General features: G+C 37.9%; 2 protein-coding genes across 2 annotated transcripts; both read left to right on the top strand.

Annotated features, from left to right (window-relative positions):
- The first annotated feature begins 1,216 nt into the window (after positions 1 to 1,216).
- Positions 1,217 to 5,711, top strand: LOC145628403 (linoleate 13S-lipoxygenase 2-1, chloroplastic-like). The gene is made up of 9 exons (XM_081680702.1): positions 1,217 to 1,435; positions 1,838 to 2,121; positions 2,453 to 2,690; positions 3,043 to 3,348; positions 3,437 to 3,522; positions 3,747 to 3,857; positions 3,941 to 4,248; positions 4,342 to 4,608; positions 4,702 to 5,711. The coding sequence occupies exons 1-9, from the start codon at positions 1,279 to 1,281 to the stop codon at positions 5,459 to 5,461; spliced, it is 2,517 nt and encodes an 838-aa protein (XP_081536828.1). The 5' UTR covers positions 1,217 to 1,278; the 3' UTR covers positions 5,462 to 5,711.
- A 2,465-nt stretch (positions 5,712 to 8,176) lies between these two features.
- On the top strand, positions 8,177 to 18,626 carry LOC145626201 (linoleate 13S-lipoxygenase 2-1, chloroplastic-like). Its single transcript, XM_081678629.1, has 9 exons — positions 8,177 to 8,618; positions 8,737 to 9,071; positions 9,190 to 9,424; positions 10,209 to 10,505; positions 10,719 to 10,804; positions 16,673 to 16,789; positions 16,891 to 17,195; positions 17,464 to 17,730; positions 17,870 to 18,626. Exons 1-9 carry the CDS (start codon positions 8,177 to 8,179, stop codon positions 18,624 to 18,626), a joined length of 2,841 nt encoding a protein of 946 aa, XP_081534755.1.
- The last annotated feature ends 1,334 nt before the right edge of the window (positions 18,627 to 19,960 follow it).

Raw genomic sequence — 19,960 nt, 5'->3', positions numbered from 1 at the left:
TTTGGCACTCAGAGGGGGACAAGCAATGAAGTGGTGAGTTTGGATGGAAAGGATTTGACCATGAGTGAATGTTTTAAGTATCTTGGGTCGATCATCCAGAAGAATGGTGACATTGATCAAGACGTAACCCACAGAATTAAGTCAGGGTGGCTTAAATGGAGAGCGGCCACGGGAGTGTTATGCGACCGCAGCATTCCCCTACAGTTGAAGGGAAAATTCTACAGGACTGCCATAAGACCAGTGTTGCTCTATGATACAGAATGTTGGGCTTCTAAGAAAGAGCATATTAAAAAGATGGAGGTTACGGAAATGCGCATGTTAAGGTGGATGTGTGGAAACACTTTAAGAGATAGAATCAGAAATGAGGTTATTCGCAAGAAAGTAGGTGTGGCAGACATTGCAGATAAATTAAGGGAAAATCGTCTGCGTTGGTTTGGACATGTAAGACGGAGACCCGTGGGTGCACCGGTGCGAAGAGTGGAAGAGTGGGATCATGGAGGGATTAAACGAGGAAGAGGGAGACCAAAAATGACTTGGTTGGAAGGAGTGAGGAAGGATATGAAGTGCATGGATTTACGTGAGGATGAAGTTTTGGATCGTAAGGGATGGAGGAGAAAGATTTATGTTGATGACTACACGGAATAATCATATTTGGTTCATGTTAGCCGACCCCACTTTTGGGATTAAGGCTTTGATTGATTGATTGATTGATTGATTGACCTTTCAAGTAGTACCTTCTAATTGAATGACGAGGGCCCTTAGACATGGTAAACCACATGCTAGTACGAGTACAATAATTTTTCTAAACCGTACTTGTGACAATCCAATATAGAAATTACTTCATTCGTACAACACGTACGTCATATTGTTTTTAAATGACAAAGGGAGTAGGAAATTATCCACATAACACATGCATTTAACATTGTACGAACTTTCGTTTTTTTGACAAATACGAACTTTTGTTTGAAACTTTTGTTGGTCCCCTATCAAGTTAGTTTTCTCGCAATACTAGTTGGGTTCGTTGACAATGAAAGCTATCTAGAAAAGTCCACTTAGAAACAACGTTTTTACAATTTCCTTAAATAAATTGTTTTTATTAGAAGACTATTATTTTTATCAATAATAGTAGCTTTCAGTAAGACGCGCAAATGGTATTATAATTGAGTTATATATAAAGGGTACGGTGCTCTTTGAGATTAAACTAGTACCACCTTTTTATTTGAACCTTAAAAAAAACAAAATCATAGTGTAATTTATCTTCATAAAATCAATTTTATTATGGCTAAAAAAATTAGTGTTAGAGCTATTGTTACTGTCCAATTAACTGCTACTGGGTTCTTGAAGAACATTGGTTTAGGCCAAGGAATTGATGGCATTTCAGATCTCTTGCTAGGCAATGCTCTCCATTTGGAACTTGTTAGCTCCGCCGATCCAAGTATGTTGGTTCATTATTCTATACAAGTATTCATTTATACAAGTATTCATTTATACAATCATTCATGCGTTAAAACTATTGATGTACTCCCTCTGTTTGAAAATAATAGTCTCATGCATGAATTTTTAATTTGATTCGTTCCAATGAGATATTTCTCACAACTATGTATATCGTTTCCATTTAAAAAATGTTTTTGAAATGAAACACTTTTTCTATTAATTTAGATTGATTTGGGGTTAATTAATTGCATAATTTTATTGTTTGAGGACATTAGTTTTTACCAATTTAATTGTTACGAGCTTTTTTCATAATTAATCGAATCCAAAAAAAAAAAAATTGATTTGTTTTATAATTCTTGCTTTAATAATATGAGGAATTGATATATACGTACTGATCTTACAGAGTTGGGGGCAAATTTGGAAAAGGAGGCAATTAGAGCACCAGCAAAACTAAACATCTTTTTACGTCCCGAGGAAAATGAAACCAAGTATGAATCAAAGTTACAAGTCCATGAAAATTTTGGAGAAGTTGGCGCAATCTTAGTTACAAATGAGCATAGAAGAGAAATGTTCGTTAAAGATATCGTCCTCGAAGGCTTGCCTCAAGGTGTTGTTAAGGTGGATTGTGAGTCTTGGGTGCATTCCAAGTACGATAATCCTGAGAAAAGAATCTTCTTCGCGAATAAGGTAAGCGTGATGAAACAAACTAGTACTCGACAAGTTAATATTAAGAATTCAACTAGTTAGCTCGGGCCTGTAAAATAATTTATATACACCGAAATTAAAGGGTATTTTCTACTCATTTAATATTTTTTTATTCATTTTATAATCTTAAAATGAGAACAAAAATATCAAATGAAAGAAAAAAAATAAATAAATAAATAAACTTTGGATGCACCTACTTCTATGTGAACCTGAATAAAAGGTGTTGCGAGCTTGAGTTTGAATTGCTCAAACATATAGTTTTTTTTTTATGTTATTACTTACAATAATTACAATATTTTGCTCTACTTTATAGGCTTATTTACCATCACAAACTCCAGCTGGATTAAAGAGTTTGCGTGAAAAGGATCTTGAGAGTTTGAGGGGCAATGGACAAGGAGAACGACGATCTTATGATAGAATTTATGATTATGACACTTACAACGATATTGGTGATCCTGATAGTAACTCTGAGCTTCTCCGGCCGGTTCTAGGAACCAAGAAACATCCATATCCAAGGCGTTGTAGAACCGGACGTCCACCCGCTAAGAAAGGTAATTTCACCTAGGACTAGTAAACCAAAGAGCCATTAAAATCGAATTTTGATTGCATATGGAGAATTAATTGAAAGACTTTTCAAAAAAGCCTTCTTTATCATGGAGATAAACAAAAAGAGCATTTAATATCATATGGCATAATTACAAATTTTCAATTGTCAACGTGACATTTTCGTATAAGATTGATGTAACATGTATGTGGCCATGTAGGGTCAAGGTACATTTGATAAAAAAAAAAGTTAATGATTTATTTACAAAAATGTCACTCAATTAATAATTTGTTTTTTTAAATATACTTAATTACTGGTTCCATCTTAACTCACTTACATATTGTGATATACATATATAGATCCATTGTCAGAAGAAAGGGCAGGCAGCTTCTACGTGCCAAGGGACGAAAATTTTTCGGATTTGAAATCGATAACATTTGGGATCAATGTCCTAGACAATGTATTGCATGCACTATTACCTTCTCTAGAGGCAACCATTGTTGATACGAATCTCGGATTCGAAAGCTTCAAAGAGATACTCGTATTGTTCAACAAAGGAATTGAGTTGTCTGATATGAAAAACAGAAGTAACATGAAAGATCAGTTGCCTAACCTGTTTGATAGTAAAGATGTTATTAGTTTTCCTACCACTGAATTAATGGACAGTAAGTCGTTGCTCAAATCTCAATTTCTCTACTTTTAATTTTTTATTTTTTGTTCATTGAAGATAACGTTTTTGTATGGGATGTGTAGGAGATGAGTTTGCTTGGTTTAGAGATGATGAGTTTGCTCGCGAAACTCTTGCTGGTCTAAATCCTTACGCAATCAAGCTTGTCACGGTATGAATTTGTAACTGCTCGCGATACATATTTATTTCTTTGCTCATGAGTCATATAGATAAAATTTGATCTCAAATCTTAGATATTATTCCGAGACTTAAAACAATTAAGCTATAGACTGAGTACAAATATTTAAACATGGCAGCCTAACAGAACATATACATACAACTACGTACAAATTCAAACATTGGACTCGAACTGATAATCTCTAACACAATTTGTAGGAATGGCCTCTGAAGAGCAACCTAGATCCTGAAGTTTATGGTCCACCAGAATCAGCAATCACTTCAAAGTTGGTCGAGGAAGAGATCATGGGCATCATGTCTGTGAAAGAGGTACTTGATCATATATACTCTCTGTTTCCCCTGAATTTAAGGCTTCGATTTCTGATCTAACTGTATTTTTTGGCAAACTGTAGGCTCTAGAGAAAAAGAAACTCTTCATGCTGGACTACCATGATTTGTTGCTGCCTTTTGTGAACAAAGTAAGACAGATTAAAGACACAACATTGTATGGATCACGAACGTTGTTTTTCCTCACCCCTGAAGGCACTCTTAGGCCTATTGCGATTGAGCTAACAAGGCCTCCTACTGATGATGGGAAGCCACAATGGAAGCAAGTGTTCTCACCGAGTTGCGGGGATGCTACCGAGGGCTGGCTTTGGAGGCTTGCTAAAGCTCATGTACTCGCTCATGATTCTGGTCATCACCAACTTATTAGCCACTGGTATGTGAAGAGTTGCAGACTAAGGACTCATTCTTCGGTTTTCTAGTAACCATATCATAATATCAACAATAAGAGAATTGTTCGGTTTTGCAGGCTAAGGACTCATTGTTGCGTAGAGCCTTACATAATTGCAGCCCATCGACAACTCAGTGCTATGCATCCAATTTTCAGACTCATGAACCCTTACTTTCGGTTCACCATGATGATCAATGCTCTTGCTCGACAAGCCTTGATTAATGCGGGTGGGATCATTGAGACCTCGTTCTCTACTGAAAAGTATTCCATGGAGTTCAGCTCTTATGTATATGACAAGGAGTGGAGGTTTGATCAACAGGGTTTGCCAGCTGATCTTATTGCCAGGTACCTAATAATACAAAATTGTTCAATTCGATGTGTAATTATGTCATACTCCATCTCTAACAACTCATTCTGTATCAATATCAATTTCATTAGGGGATTGGCTATTGAAGATCCATCAGCACCCCATGGTTTGCAGCTGACAATCGAGGACTATCCTTTTGCCAATGATGGGCTTATCCTCTGGGACGCGATCAAGCAGTGGGTGACTGACTATGTCAACCACTACTATGCTACAGAACATCTAGTCAAGGATGATAATGAGCTCCAAGCATGGTGGGAAGAGATTCGAACTAAAGGGCATCAAGACAAGAAAGACGAGACATGGTGGCCTGTGCTCGACACACCTAGTAGCCTCATTGAAGTCTTAACAAGCATGATATGGGTGACTTCAGGGCACCACGCTGCTGTCAACTTCGGTCAGTACGCTTATGCAGGGTACTTCCCAAACAGGCCTACCATTGCAAGAATCAACATGCCTTCAGAAGACCCCACTAAAGAAACAAAGACAAATTTTGCTAAAGATCCAGTTGGTTTTTTGCTCCAAACTTTTCCATCCAAACTGCAAGCAACAAAAGTTATGGCTGTTCTTAGTGTGTTGTCGAATCATTCCCCTGATGAGGAGTACATAGGTGATCAAACTGAGCCTTCGTGGGCTGAAGATCCAACGATAAAATCAGCATTTGAGAGGTTCAATGCTAGTTTGAAAAACTTGGAGGATGTTGTTGATTCAAGGAATGCAGATAACAAGTGGAAGAACAGAAATGGAGCAGGAACTTTACCATATCAACTACTTAAGCCATTTTCGAAATCTGGGGTGACTGGTATGGGAGTTCCAAACAGCATTTCGATATAATCCAAACCCATAACCTACAATTCAAAATCTTTATATACAACTTTATTTTATAAGAAAGGAAATTTTTTAATTGGTTGTAATAATTTAGGATATTTAGCTTAACTTAGCTTCACATCATAATTATTGGTGTTACAAGGGGGTAGGGGGGAAATTTAATTTGTGCATTTGATAGTAGTTATAGACTTATAGTGTTGTATGAGTATAGATCAATAAACTATTTTTACATTCCAGAAAAGGTTATTTGATAATAGTTATAGACTTATACATGTGATGATACCTAGAAGGCTAGAACATCTAAGGTATGAAGCAGAGGAAGTCATTAGCATCCAATATTCTAATGTCAATCTTACAAGAATTCATCACATAAAATTATAAACTCATCAAAGTATATACTAAAAAAATTTCAGGGAAGCAGTGCAAATCAAATAGTATTTCCGAAAACTTTGGTAATTCATCAAGATTAGTCGTTAAATAGCAGTTTGCAAAAATGTAGCAACAGAAATCCACAAACAACAAATCAAATACTGATTGTTATATGCAACTTTAGAATTTTTTACGTTAGGAAAGGTGTAGAAAACAATTAACAAAGGTAGTAGATATATAACCAGCAGATTCATAAAACAGTAGTAATACGCTAAGGTCCTAGCATAAATCTCGGAAAGATGAGGCTTCAAGCCTTCTTTGATTATATATATTCACTAATTACAAATATATTTCCAGAAAATTATACTCCGTACTTTTTATTTTCGCTAGTTTAAAAGGGAAACAATTGCAAATACAATTTATGTCAATTATCACCCATCAAATTAATCTAATTATAATCATTAAAGCAGTTTAATTAATTTTTAGGTTTTAACTTCCCAAAAAAAAAATAAGAAAGGTGAAAAAGATACATCATACGTGGTGTCGCCGGTAGTGGTGGCGGAAGAGGACGTTGGTTGCTACGGGCGGCGCAGCTGAGAAGAGATTTGACGGTGGAGTAAATAAATTACTAAGTTTGCACTTGCTACTTGAATATGGAATACTTTCAAAAAAAAAGTAAAAAAAACGAATATGGAATACTTTATAAAAAAAATAATAAATTAATAAAAAAAATGGAATATGGAATACTTATCTCACAGGCCCAATATACCTGTATGGGGAAATATCTACATAACGGAAATCATAATGGGCCGATATGGTATGACAGACCGACACACTATTTGAATTCGATCCATCAAATGGCTTTTGTTAATATCGGCATTCCTATAAAGTATACATATCGGCACGTAGGTAGCTGCCACGTGTCATGCTCACGTTTGACACGTGGCAGAAATTATGTTACTTATTGAACTGCCATCTGTCACCTAGTAAACATATAAATAATTCGGTTTTACTTCATAAAGAAGGTAGCATTAATTACACTCTCTCTCTCTCTCTCACTACTTTCTCTCTCTAAATCATCTCTCTTATATAAACACTTATTGACTTAATCTTTGGAGTGGTTATCCCCGGATTCACACCGGGGCTAGCTTATCTCTTCTCTTTGTGCAGGAGCAGAACGGGTTACATACTCGAGCTTTGGATCTTGAATTCGGGTTATCGGATTCCTGCAGAAACAATACCCTTATAATTGGATCATAAGTTTGGGGCTAAACTGTCTAGCAGCCTAATTAGGCAAACATACACTTCACACTAAAGTCACTAACACCAAGCCCTATTCTTATGAGCTGAGCTAGATTGAACCGATCTGAAATGAATCAAATTAAACCGACATAATTAAACTAAAGTAGTAGTAGTAGTAGTTGTAGTAGTAGTAATAATAATAATAATAATGATAATAATAATGATAATTGAACTAAAACGGCCTGAATTAAACATAACTGAAAAATAACTACTAAACCTAAACAACTTAATTTAAATTGAAATGAAAATAAGTTTAGAAGAATTAGGCGTAACAAAGCACAAAGTTGGAGAGATATATACACATATCCCATCAATGATTTTTTCTTTCGATATCAAATGGTGATGATTGGTAGACTACCATACTTTTTACAAATTGATTTTAGGATGAACCTTTTGGGTTATGTGGGCATACCTCATACAGTCGACCAGTTGTATCCGGTCTTTTCTGATGTACAAAGGTTAAAAGTCAATTATAATAAAAGAGTTTTCTATTCTTAATTTGGGTCAACGTCCTACCGAATTGGCCTAGTTGTCATATGCACAACGTGCTAATCCCCTAATATACTCACCTAAAGTAATTATATATGACCCCAAAAAAAGGTAAACTTTTTTTAGTCACATAAACCATGTAGTTGGTTCCTGAGCTTGTATGCACGTTGACGTCGTGCCCATCTCCAATTAACATAATATCCTATTAATAGTCATATTAGTTTTCTAGTACTACAAAATTAATTTCCATGCATGCCCTCATCATCATCTATAAAACGAAACCTTATTGTAACTCCATTTCCCATCAAAAAAATCCAACTTCTAATATTATTATTCTTCTTCTTCTTTAATTCCGATACAATCCCCATCCAAGCCCATTAGTTATTGTTTAAAAATTGTCGAAAGACATCCACCAAAAAAATTTATTTCGTGTGTGAGACAATAACTTAAGCTTGTTACGTTTGTATCACGTAGAAAAGTCTCGTTAAGCTTTTAGTGGCTACATTGAGATTGATAAACCCCCCATTTTGGTGGCTATTTATAGGCATTGCACGAGCCAAAATGGCTATTGGGGTTTGGTTTTCATGGGTCGTGTTGCTTATTGTGTCAGTTCTTGCAATATTGAGAATAATGGTCCTTATGAGATTACTCGATAGGATGCCCAACTTGGAAGACCTTTTCGGCACCATAACCCCTGGGCCATCAATTCCAACTCCACCTCCAACTCCAACGCCACCGGTTCATCATAAAGATGACACCTTAGGGAAACCAGACCATGATAAAAGCCTTAATGACGAAATACATGCCAAAAATATCGACAAAATCCAAACAGCCTTTTCAGATATATCCACTGAAGAATATGTCAAGGCCACCATCTTTGTACAATTACCATCTATTGTTGAGTACGTATCCCACCTTCCTAGCGAAACAGCCGATAAATTTGCTGATTTTTGTCATCATGCTGTCTTAAACTTGGAGCTAATTGGCACTGAGGTTGACCCAAGTAAGTGTAAAAACATTATTTCTAGTAAATTTTCACTAGTTTAGTGTAATGTCCGCTTAAAATACCTAAAATGTTCATTATTAATTATTTGTTTGTGGTTTTTTCTGTTGATTTGAAGTTACGGGTTGTGAGAACATTACACCCAAAGCGCCCGCCTATCATTCAACGGCTAAGGACGAAGTGTATACTCCGGTTGCTAAGGATGATAAAACTAAGGACGGATATAAGCCTCCTGAGGTTGAGTTTGCGAAATATGTGGCTTATATAGAAATTAAGCCAGGGTTCGGAAAGGTGGGTGCTGTACAAGTCGAGAATGAACACCGTACTGAGATGCACGTCATTGACATTGTTCTTGAACGTTTCCCTGAAATGTCACAACAAACTATTAGTTGTAATTCATGGGTGCACCCCAAATCTGTTAACTCTGAAAGTAGGGTCTTCTTTGCTAATAAGGTACTTCGATTATACACCTCTTTCATGCATTTTCAAATGATTCAAAATTATTTATGTAGTTATTGAATAGTCTTCCTTGAAGTTAATATAGAAAAATTTCCATTGATGCATGTTGTAGTCGTATTTGCCATCACAAACACCAAGTGGTTTGAAAAGGCTGAGGGAGTATGAACTTGAAATCTTGCGAGGGGATACAAAACCTAAAGAAAAACGCCTTCCTCATGAGAGAATCTATGACTATGACATTTACAATGACCTTGGTGATCCGGGCAATTTTCGACCAAGTTTGGGTGGTAGTGAAGAATTTCCTTACCCAAGGCGGTGTAGAACTGGAAGTCTTATTGCAAGAGGAGGTACTTCTACTATCATTCACTTTCTTTTGATCTATATATTTCTACAAATTCTTATCACTTTGTTTGGATTGATGGAAATGGAGGGAAAGGAAGGAAAGAAAAATTAAGTAAAATTACCTTTCATCTGGATAACAAATGAGGAAGGAAGGGAATTGAAGGGGAGAAAAATGGAGGGATTAAATTGTAAGAATTTGATCTCTTCAACAATAGAGAGATTTGAAAGGAAAATTCATCTTTCTTCCCTCCCCTCCCCTCCCCTTCCTTCCCCTTCACCTCTCTCTCCTCCTTTTATTTCTTTCCCATTTTTTTTATCCAAATACACCGTATATGTGGCTAGCCATATGGTTTGGTCACTTTACATAATCACATACTATAAGACAATTAATTAGTAATAAGGTTACAGTGATGAGCAAATGGGGTTACCTTAACGTATGTATATTACTTAAATGAGAAAAAAGGAACCACTCTCTTAAATATGTGGAATTTTTCCTTCATCTTTTTTTTTTTAAAAATAAAATAGAGGTTATTCGAATAAACAAATGAGGTTACTTATTTCTAAATTACTTGTTTTTTTTCGTATATTGAATTTGAGTTACTTTTATGGATAACATGAGATTAATCTTATGAAAAAATGAGGTTACTTATACAATTAAATGGAGATTACTCTTATACACGAATGTGGCCACATACAAAACTTTCCCACTACATATATTACTCTTGCCCCCCTTATAAAAAATTCTGGTTTCCGCCATTGGTGCAGGTAGCATTGTTAGCTTATTTAAAGAAAATGTGTATGTACCTAGAGACGAAACATTTTCGGAACTGAAGCTGAAAGAATTCGGATTTCGTACCCTGTACACTTTGCTGCATCATTTAATACCACCATTGGAGACAAAGTTCATCAATGATGATAAGGAATATCCATTCATCACAGCCATAAACAGGCTCTTCAACGAAGAAATTAAGTGTCCTGATATGCAACAACGTGGGGGTGTACAAGATGTGGTGCATAGATTTATCAGAGATGCCTCTGATTCTGCTGAAAAAGTTTTCCGTTTTGAGCTCCCCCAGATATTTGAACGTAAGAATATACTCCGTAAAACTATTTCAAAATAATTGTCACATTTTGACTTTAATTTCATCTTATTATAATATCGTCGTTTGGTATATGATCGAAGTACGTAGTAGTTACTTTGTGATATATGATATTATTACAACTGTTTTAATGTTTATTTCACATTTTCTAAATTTAATTTGTATGTGATTGAATGTATTTTTGGTTGTCTTATATTAGGGGATGCTTTTTCATGGTTTAAGGATGAGGAGTTTGCTCGTCAAACTCTTGCTGGGATGAATCCTTTAAGCATCAAGCGTGTCACGGTATAATCTGCAAATTAAAACTAAAAGATGTTTACATACTTCTTTTGTTCCTAATTAATATTATCACGTCTTTATGGTAGATTATTCCAATATACCGAACTATGAAATCCATCGAACTAGCTAATTTCTAGATTAACTTTGGTGTGATAATTTTCCTAAAAAACATGCTAATTAACTAATTAAGTATAAATTGATACATAATAAAATGTATAGTCCCTCGCCTAGGGTTTGCTCTCGTCCCTCGACTAGGGTTCTCGCATAGTTCAGTTAGTTGTTTTCCGTTTGAAAGTTAGCTTTTCTGATCAAATTTTAGCCTATTTCCCCCTCTCTCTACTGTTTCTTTCAATGGAGGCCAATTTGGAGAACGAATTGGAAAAATTGCGGCTGACAGAAGAGGAGAACAAAATCATTGGCGATGGCGATATAGATGACATTGATGATGATAAGAAAACTCAAATTTCCTTGACTTTGGTTGGTAAACTATTGACGGGGAGGCCCTTCAATGTTGAGGCAATGAAGCGCACTCTTCTGAATGTATGGAAAATCAGAGACAATGTGGCAATTAGGATGGTGGAGACTAATTTATTTGTTTTCCAGTTCTTTAACGAGGATGATAAGAAAAGGGTGCTAGATGGTTGCCCTTGGTTTTTTGACAAAAAACTCCTTCTCTTGACATAAATCATTGGGGATGAACAGCCCTCGGAGGTGCGATTTAAGAGTACACCTTTCTGGACTCGCATTAGAGACGTTCCCTTTAACAAACGTTCAGCGGATTTTGCCTTTGATATAGGTGAACACTTAGGGGGCTTTGTGGAGTATGATGATTCCGACCCTCTGGGTTGGAATGAATTCTTGCGGGTTAAGGTGTTGGTGGATGTCAGTAAACCTCTGCGAAGAGGAATCAAGATTGCGACTGGCTCGCAAACCTCTAAATGGTGCAGTATACAGTATGAAAGGCTTGCCGATTTTTGCTACTATTGCGGGAGAATGGACCACACAGATGTAGAGTGTCAATTTGTCGAAGCAGAGGAGGTAAAGAATGGGGTTGTGTATAAGTACGACCCTTGGTTGGGTGCTTCACCAAAGAAGCTGCCTCGAACGTCAATTTTTAACCAAGAGAAGGAAAAAGCATGGTTGGCTAAGCTTAAAGGCAATCAAGGAACGAAACTCCCTGGGTACTATGACCCCCGTGCCATCAGGAAGGTTCCATCAACTGTGGCCCGCAAGCTCTTCAACTCACCTTTGCAGCCACCGTTGGAAAAGGCAGAAGCTTTGGAGTTGAGACAGGACACTCACCAACACAATGATTCTCTTGTTGTTAGAGAAGACAATGTGACAGCTAGACCAGAAACTGAACATGGAGCCCCAATTCTTGAGCAGCAGCTTCTGACTCCTCCTCTGATTTTTAATGATAATAATTTACCTCACACAGAACAATCCCCTGTTGCTGCAAACTTGGTTCTCTCCGCACCTGAACATGAGCAAAATACTACTCATAAAGAGAGCAGTTTGAGTGTAAAACCAGGCAAGTCTTGGAGACGTGTGGATAGAGATATAGATACTACAATGGAGGAGCACGTTCCACTTTTTGGAAAGAGGAAACAAGCAGAACAACTTACTGAAGCAGAAGAGAGTGAAGCATGTTTTGGGAAGCGACTCAAATCTAACCCTGAGGTGACTCTTTCTTTTGCTAGTCCGGCGGAGGTTGACATGGATCAACCCCGCCCTTCCCAATGAGTTACTTATGCTGGAAATGCCGGGGGCTTTCTAGCCCTCGTGCAGTTAGAGCACTTCGTAAATGGTGCTCAAATTTAGTTCCCGATTTGTTATTTTTGTCCGAAACCAAAGTGAATAAAGCGATTGCTGAAAATAATAAAAATAAATTTGGTTTTTCGTATGCATTTGGTGTTAGTAGTATTGGTACAGCGGGTGGTCTGTGTCTTTTCTGGAAGGAAAGTGTTGATTTCTCTCTTGTCTCTTTTTCTCAAAATCATGTTTGCGGTGATATCAAAACGAGCACTGGCTCATGTTGGCGTTTTGTGGGAATTTATGGGTGGCCGAAATCTGACAATAAACACAAAACTTGGACTCTAATTAGAAACCTCTGCAGTGAATTTGAGGGTCCTATTTTGTTTGGTGGGGACTTCAATGAGATTTTGTCCTATGATGAGAAAGAGGGGGGAGCAGATATTGTAAGGAAAGAGATGCCTAATTTCCGTGATACTCTTATTGACTGCGATCTTCATGATTTGGGATTCATAGGACAATGGTACACATGGGAGAGAGGCTTAACTATGCAAACTCTTATTAGGGAGAGACTCGATCACTTTGTAGCTAATGGCAAATGGCTTGACGCCTTTCCGAATCCGACTGTCGAGAACTTCATGAGGGTCAAGTCAGATCACTCTCCAATCCTAGTAAGGTTTGGTGTGCACCGAAAGAGGAAAAAGAAAAAAAGGAAAACAAGGTTCCGCTTTGAGACATGTTGGCTGCTGGACGGTGAATGTGAGGCGGTGATCAGGGGGGCGTGGCAGGACAATGTAGGGAGGGTGGAGGACCGTGTGAAATTTGTGGCGAATGATCTTCAAATTTGGAGCCGCAAAAAATTCCAGAGATTAGAAGCTCAAATCGGGGAGTTGGAAGATACTCTGAAGAACGTACGAAAGGGAAGAGTGTCAGCTGAGTCTCTTGCTAGATGTTCCGACATTGAGAAAAAGCTGGATGATCTACATGTTAAACAGGAAGCCTATTGGTATCTGCGTTCTAGAGCCACGGAAATCAAAGACGGGGATCGAAACACTTCGTACTTCCACCACAAAGCTTCTTAGAGGAAACACAGAAATGAAATTAAAGGCCTATTTGATGATGAGGGTAATTGGCAGAATGATGATGAGGAGATAGAAAAAATCATTCAAGATTTCTATCAAAATTTATTTACTGCTGGCCCCTTGTCAGAAGAGGCTTGTAATGCTGTTCTAGGGTCTACTGAAAATCTCATCACTCCGGAGATTAACTCTGATCTTTTACGACCCTTCTCTAAAGATGAAATTTTCGCCGCTCTTTCTCAAATGCACCCCTGCAAAGCTCCGGGACCTGATGGTATGCATGCCATATTTTTTCAAAAATTCTGGCATATTGTTGGTGATGATGTCACTATTCTTGTTAGTAATATTTTACAAGGTAATGAATCCTTTGGCCCTGTAAATAATACTAACATTGTTCTTATCCCGAAGGTGAAATCTCCTACTCTGGTCTCTGAATTTAGACCAATTGCTCTTTGTAATGTTCTTTATAAGATCGCCTCGAAGGCCATTGTCATGAGATTGAAATCTGTTCTCCCTGGAATTGTTTCTGAAAACCAAAGTGCTTTTGTCCCGGGAAGACTCATAACTGACAATGCTCTCATTGCTCTAGAACTTTTTCATACGATGAAAACGAGGTGTAATGGAAAGAAGGGTTTGGTCTCAATGAAACTTGATATGAGTAAAGCTTATGACAGAGTAGAGTGGAATTTTCTTGAAAGATTGCTTTTGAAAATGGGATTTGCTGACAGATGGGTTAGGACCATTATGGATTGCCTGACTTCGGTTAAGTACTCCTTTATTGTTAATGGTAATGTTTGTGGCTCGGCAACCCCTTCTAGGGGTCTCAGACAGGGGGACCCTCTTTCCCCGTATCTTTTCATCCTTGTTGCGGATGCTTTTTCTGGGCTAATGAGGAAAGCCTCGGTTGATGGGACTATTCATGGAGCCAGAGCTAGCAGAAAAGGGCCAGAAATATCTCATCTTCTTTTTGCAGACGATAGCCTTATTTTTGCAAGGGCCAACCGAAGGGAGTGTTCGAAAATCGTCGAAATTCTCAACGTATACGAACAAGCTTCCGGGCAGAAAATTAATTATGACAAATCGGAAGTGTCATTTAGCAAAGGTGTCAGTTCTACAATGCAAGAGGAAATATTGAGTACCTTAGCAATGCGGCAAGTTGACAAGCATGAGAAGTACCTTGGGATCCCAACCATCATCGGAAAGTCAAAAAAGATGGTATTTTCGGCTCTGAAAGATAGAATATGGAAAAAGTTGTCGGGTTGGAAGGAAAATTTTTTATCAAGAGCAGGGAAGGAAATACTCCTCAAATCGGTAATTCAAGCCATCCCAACTTACATTATGGGGGTGTATAAAATTCCGGCAGGAGTAATAGACGACATTCATGCTATGATGGCGCGGTTTTGGTGGGGTCAGGAAGATGATAAAAGGAGGGTGCACTGGAAGACTTGGAAGGACCTCTGTACTCCCAAATTTCTTGGGGGTATGGGGTTCAGGGACTTAAGAGTCTTTAATGATTCTCTGCTCGGTCGTCAAGCATGGAGGCTTACTAGTAACCCAAACTCTTTGCTTAACAAGGTGCTATGTGCGAAATACTATCCGGGAAAAAGATTCCTTGATGCTCGACTTGGCGTTGGGGGCAGTTACTCTTGGCGTAGTGTGTGGTCTGCAAAAGCGTTATTTAAGGAGGGGTTACTATGGAGGATAGGGAATGGGGCGTCTGTCAACATTTGGAGTGATCCGTGGGTAGATAATGGTGAGAGCCGATTTGTTACCACCCCAATTTCTGATGAAGTCCGAATGGTGAAGGATTTAATTGATCATGAGTCTCGTACATGGGACGTGCAGCGCATCGAGAGAATTTTTAATGAAGGGGATGTTCGTAGCATTCTTGCTATTCCCTTGAGCTCGACAGCAGGACCTGATGCTATCTACTGGGCATTTTCTAAAGATGGCTGCTATGATGTAAAATCGGCTTACATGCTTGGTAAGGGATGCAACCTTGATCTTTTTCATAAATCTTGGGTTGATATCTGGAAATTGGACATCACCCCAAAGGTTAGACATTTCCTTTGGCGTGTTTGCACAGGGACTCTTCCTGTAAGAGCCTATCTCAAGCACAGACATATGACTGATCAAGCGGACTGCCCTTGGTGCTCGGGTACCCCTGAAACATTGCAACATGCGTTCTTTGATTGCCCTACAGTGCGGCACCTTTGGGTGGAGTGTGACTGCACCGAGATGTCTCTGTGGCCCAATGGTATGACTTTCCTTGACTTATTTGAGTCATGGAACAAGCTTGAAGTGAAGAAAGTATGCAGAGGTGCTATTTTAATGTGGAATATTTGGAATAGAAGAAACGACATGATCTTCAATGGCAATGAGGTGTACCATCCAATTATTGTAGAGCGTGTCTTCCGCCTTGCTGCAGATTGCAACACCTACTCTAAGAGGATTTATGGGGGTATTAAGAAAAGCGCAAGCAGAAGTTCGAAGGTCTGGAAAGCTCCTCCAGAGGGCACGATAAAACTGAACTGTGATGCGTGCCTTAGCGTGGCAGGTTGGGTGGGTTTAGGGGTCATTGCCAGAGATTGGAGAGGAGAAGTCCTCTTCACTGCGACCCGACACTTCAGAGCACACTGGGCTCCTATCATAGCAGAAGGGAAGGCTGTTATTTGGGCAATTAACCTTGCAAAAATTCACGGTCTGCAGGAGGTGGTGATTGAGTCCGACAGTCAAGTGCTAATTAATAGGCTGAGCAAAGCTTCGATCTTCCATACTGACCTGGATGCAGTACTTCATGATATTCTATCTTCTTGTCTTGATTTTAATTCCGTTAATTGGTGTCACGTTAAACGGGACGGCAATGTAGTTGCTCATAATTTAGCCCGTTTAACGCCTTTTGATAATGTGCAAATTTGGGAGAACCATTGTCCTTGTGAGGTTGCTCCGTATGTATTGATGGATAAATTATCAATATAAGGCACTCTTAACGGGTTTTCAAAAAAATAAAAAAAAACTAATTAAGTGTGTGCTAATTTTACAGATATCGATGCTGAACAGTATCCTAGAACAACAAATTTGCGGCAAATTTGAGTCAGTTTTGACAGAACAACTGCTGGACAATGAGTTAAAACGACGATATCATATAACTTTAAGAAAGGTTTGCTATATAATCAATTGTGTTGATTAATTAATTTAAAATGTTGTATGTTAATCTCATGATTTTCTTTGTATGTTATCCTATATATTGTTGTATTGCAGGCAGTGGAAGAGAATAAATTGTTCATAATTGACTACCACGATGCATTTATGCCTTACGTAAACAGAGTATCGGAGCTTGAGGGGAGGAATTTATATGCATCGCGAACTTTGTTCATCTATGATGATGATGAAGCATTAAAACCTCTTGCTATTGAGTTAACCCGGCCTCCGACTAAAGAAAATCCAGTTCCGTATCAGGAAGTATTTATGCCAAGAAACAATGCCACTCAAGGATGGCTTTGGAAGCTTGCCAAGGCTCATGTCCTTGCTCATGACACTGGCTACCACCAACTTATAAGCCACTGGTAATTATTTCCATAAACTCTAATCTGTTCTTTATTTACGCGTATGTAACAAATTACTCGTATTGCTTTAAGGTCTGTTCTCTTCATATTATTTTCAGTTCAGTTCAGTTTAGTTTTTAATTTCCTTCTCTCATAAAATATTCAGTTCAGTTCAGCTCCAATAAGTTTAGTTCAGTTTAGTTGACTAAATTCCTATAACTTTGACTTTATTTTTACAGAGAATTTTTACTACCATGTCTAATTTGATTGGTTCAATGGTTGGTTTCAGGCTTAGAGCACATTGCTGCACAGAACCTTACATAATTGCAGCAAATAGGCATTTGAGCGCTATGCACCCAATATATAGGTTGTTGCATCCTCATTTCCGTTACACTATGGAGATCAACGCCCTTGCTAGGCTAGCTTTGGTTAATGCAGATGGTATAATTGAGAGAACTTTTTCACCTGGGAAGTACTGCTTAGAGATGAGCTCTGCCATCTATAAATCAGAGTGGCAGTTTGATCGCGAAGCCTTACCAGCTGACCTGCTACACAGGTAGTTTAATCTCCTGGTTTAGCATCATTGAATTATTTGAATTAAACAAACTCTCATATCATGCACCCATTAGTCTCTAATTCTCTAAATAACTAATACTTCATTCGTATTAACAAGCCTCTATGTTGGAATATAATAGGGGAATGGCAGTTGAAGATCCATCAGCTGAACATGGAGTGAGGCTCATAATTGATGACTATCCATACGCGAAAGATGGCTTAGACCTATGGGGATGCATTAAGAAGTGGGTAACAAAATATGTAAGCCACTACTATAAAGATCCGAGTCTAGTAAAATCAGATGAAGAGCTTCAAGCTTGGTGGATGGAGGTAATTACCGAAGGGCATAGAGACAAGAAAGAAGGGTGGCTGCCCCTAAATACTCCAGAAGATCTAATCCAAATTGTGTCAACCATAATATGGGTGAGTTCAGGGCACCATGCTGCTGTCAACTTCGGCCAATACGCCTATGCAGGTTACTTCCCTAACAGGCCTACCATCACTAGGACTAAGATGCCTACAGAAAATCGCACTGATGAAGGGTGGGCATTGTTCATTAGAAGTCCCGAGAAGACACTACTCGAATGCTTCCCAACAATGACACAGGCAGCTACAGTTATGGCAGTACTGGATGTACTTTCAAGTCATTCATCCGAAGAGGAATATATAGGCCAAAAGAAGGAGCCATCTTGGGAGGCAGAAGAAGAGATAAATAAAGCTTTTGAAGATTTTCAAGATGGGCTAAGTAAATTAGACAAATCAATTGACAACAGGAATGCTGATGAAAATCTAAAGCATAGGCATGGAGCTGGTGTTGTACCTTATGAGTTGTTGAGGCCTATATCCGAAAAGCCTGGGGTCACCGGTATGGGAGTTCCAAACAGCATCTCCATCTGAAAAAACAAAACAAATAATTTGACTACAAGCTAAGTTCAATTGGGTTCAATTTGTATTTTTTTTTAATTGCGTTAATTAGGATCTATCCACACGGTTTTACCATTGCTAACAAAGCGTGGAGTTTACGTGTAGGGCTTTGTTGTTGTTTTCGTTGTTGAAACTCTTGTAAGTCTTAAGAGTGGGGATTTATGCTTTCAATGTTTACTCACACTCACACCCTGACACCCATGGCTTGTAAGCTTCCAAAAAGAAATGAATGTTGCTGTTCTTAAAACTAGGTTCCGATTTGTGATAATCAATCAGCCTTGCATAATGCTTCATAAGCGAGCAAATAAACCGAGAAGTGAGAAACTGAGAGCTACATATGCAGACTCGTGCAGACAACACTCTCCTCCTTAGTCCTTACCCTGAGGTGGACTAGCCTTATAATACTAAAAGCACTTGTTTAGTGTGTTTTGTGCTATGCTGCCTTACTTGAACGATCTATAGTTCTATACTATAAGTAATTTTAACTTAACTCTTACATCGCAATACATTTGAGAGTAATTTTATTACAGTAATATTATACTCGCTAGCAAATTAGAGCCTAAAAAATACAACAATGTAACATAAATACATACATATCAATGTATGATGTTATGTAACAATGTCCTTTCCAATGTTCTACCAAAAAAATAAATTAATTCTTGACAGTATCATTTGATAAGTACGAGAATCGACTACTAACAAAAGCTAATTCCTTTTAATTTGGCAAATATTCACAGTTGAAAATGAAGAGAAAAATAATGCAAGCAGGTGATATGAAAGTAAGAAAAAGAGGAAAAATACATAGTGTGAGCGGAATTTGGGTAATGACACCGGCGTTGGTTTCGCCGGTTGTTGTTGCGGAGAAGGTCGACGGTTGTGCCGATGGATGGCGCTGTTGCGGAGTAAATTGATGAATTGCGGAGAAAGTTTGTCAAACGAACCACTGCCTTGCTTGCTGTTGGAAACTTCTAACTTCATATGGGCTGGCCCAAGAAAGGTAAATTAATCCGGGCCATTTTTTTTTTTGAAAGAATCTGGCAATTAGTACTATGTGCACCTAGAAATAGGTGCACCACGAATATACTTTTGAATATTTAATAAAAAAAATTGAACATTTTGCAAAAAATGAATATTTAGTAAAAAAATATGAACACGTCACAATAATTGAACATAAACATGCAATTTTTATGTTCATATTTTATTAAGAAATGTTCATTTTGTATACATTAAATGTTCAATTTATATTACAAAATTATTGAATTATTACGAGTTAGTTCAAAATTTGTCTGACTCGTAATAATTCAAAA

This window comes from Chenopodium album, chromosome 4, assembly GCF_948465745.1.
Source record: "Chenopodium album chromosome 4, dcCheAlbu1.1, whole genome shotgun sequence".
Lineage (NCBI taxonomy): Eukaryota > Viridiplantae > Streptophyta > Magnoliopsida > Caryophyllales > Amaranthaceae > Chenopodium > Chenopodium album.
The sequence above is the reverse complement of the archived record's forward strand: the minus strand, read 5'-3'. Positions and strand labels throughout refer to the sequence as shown.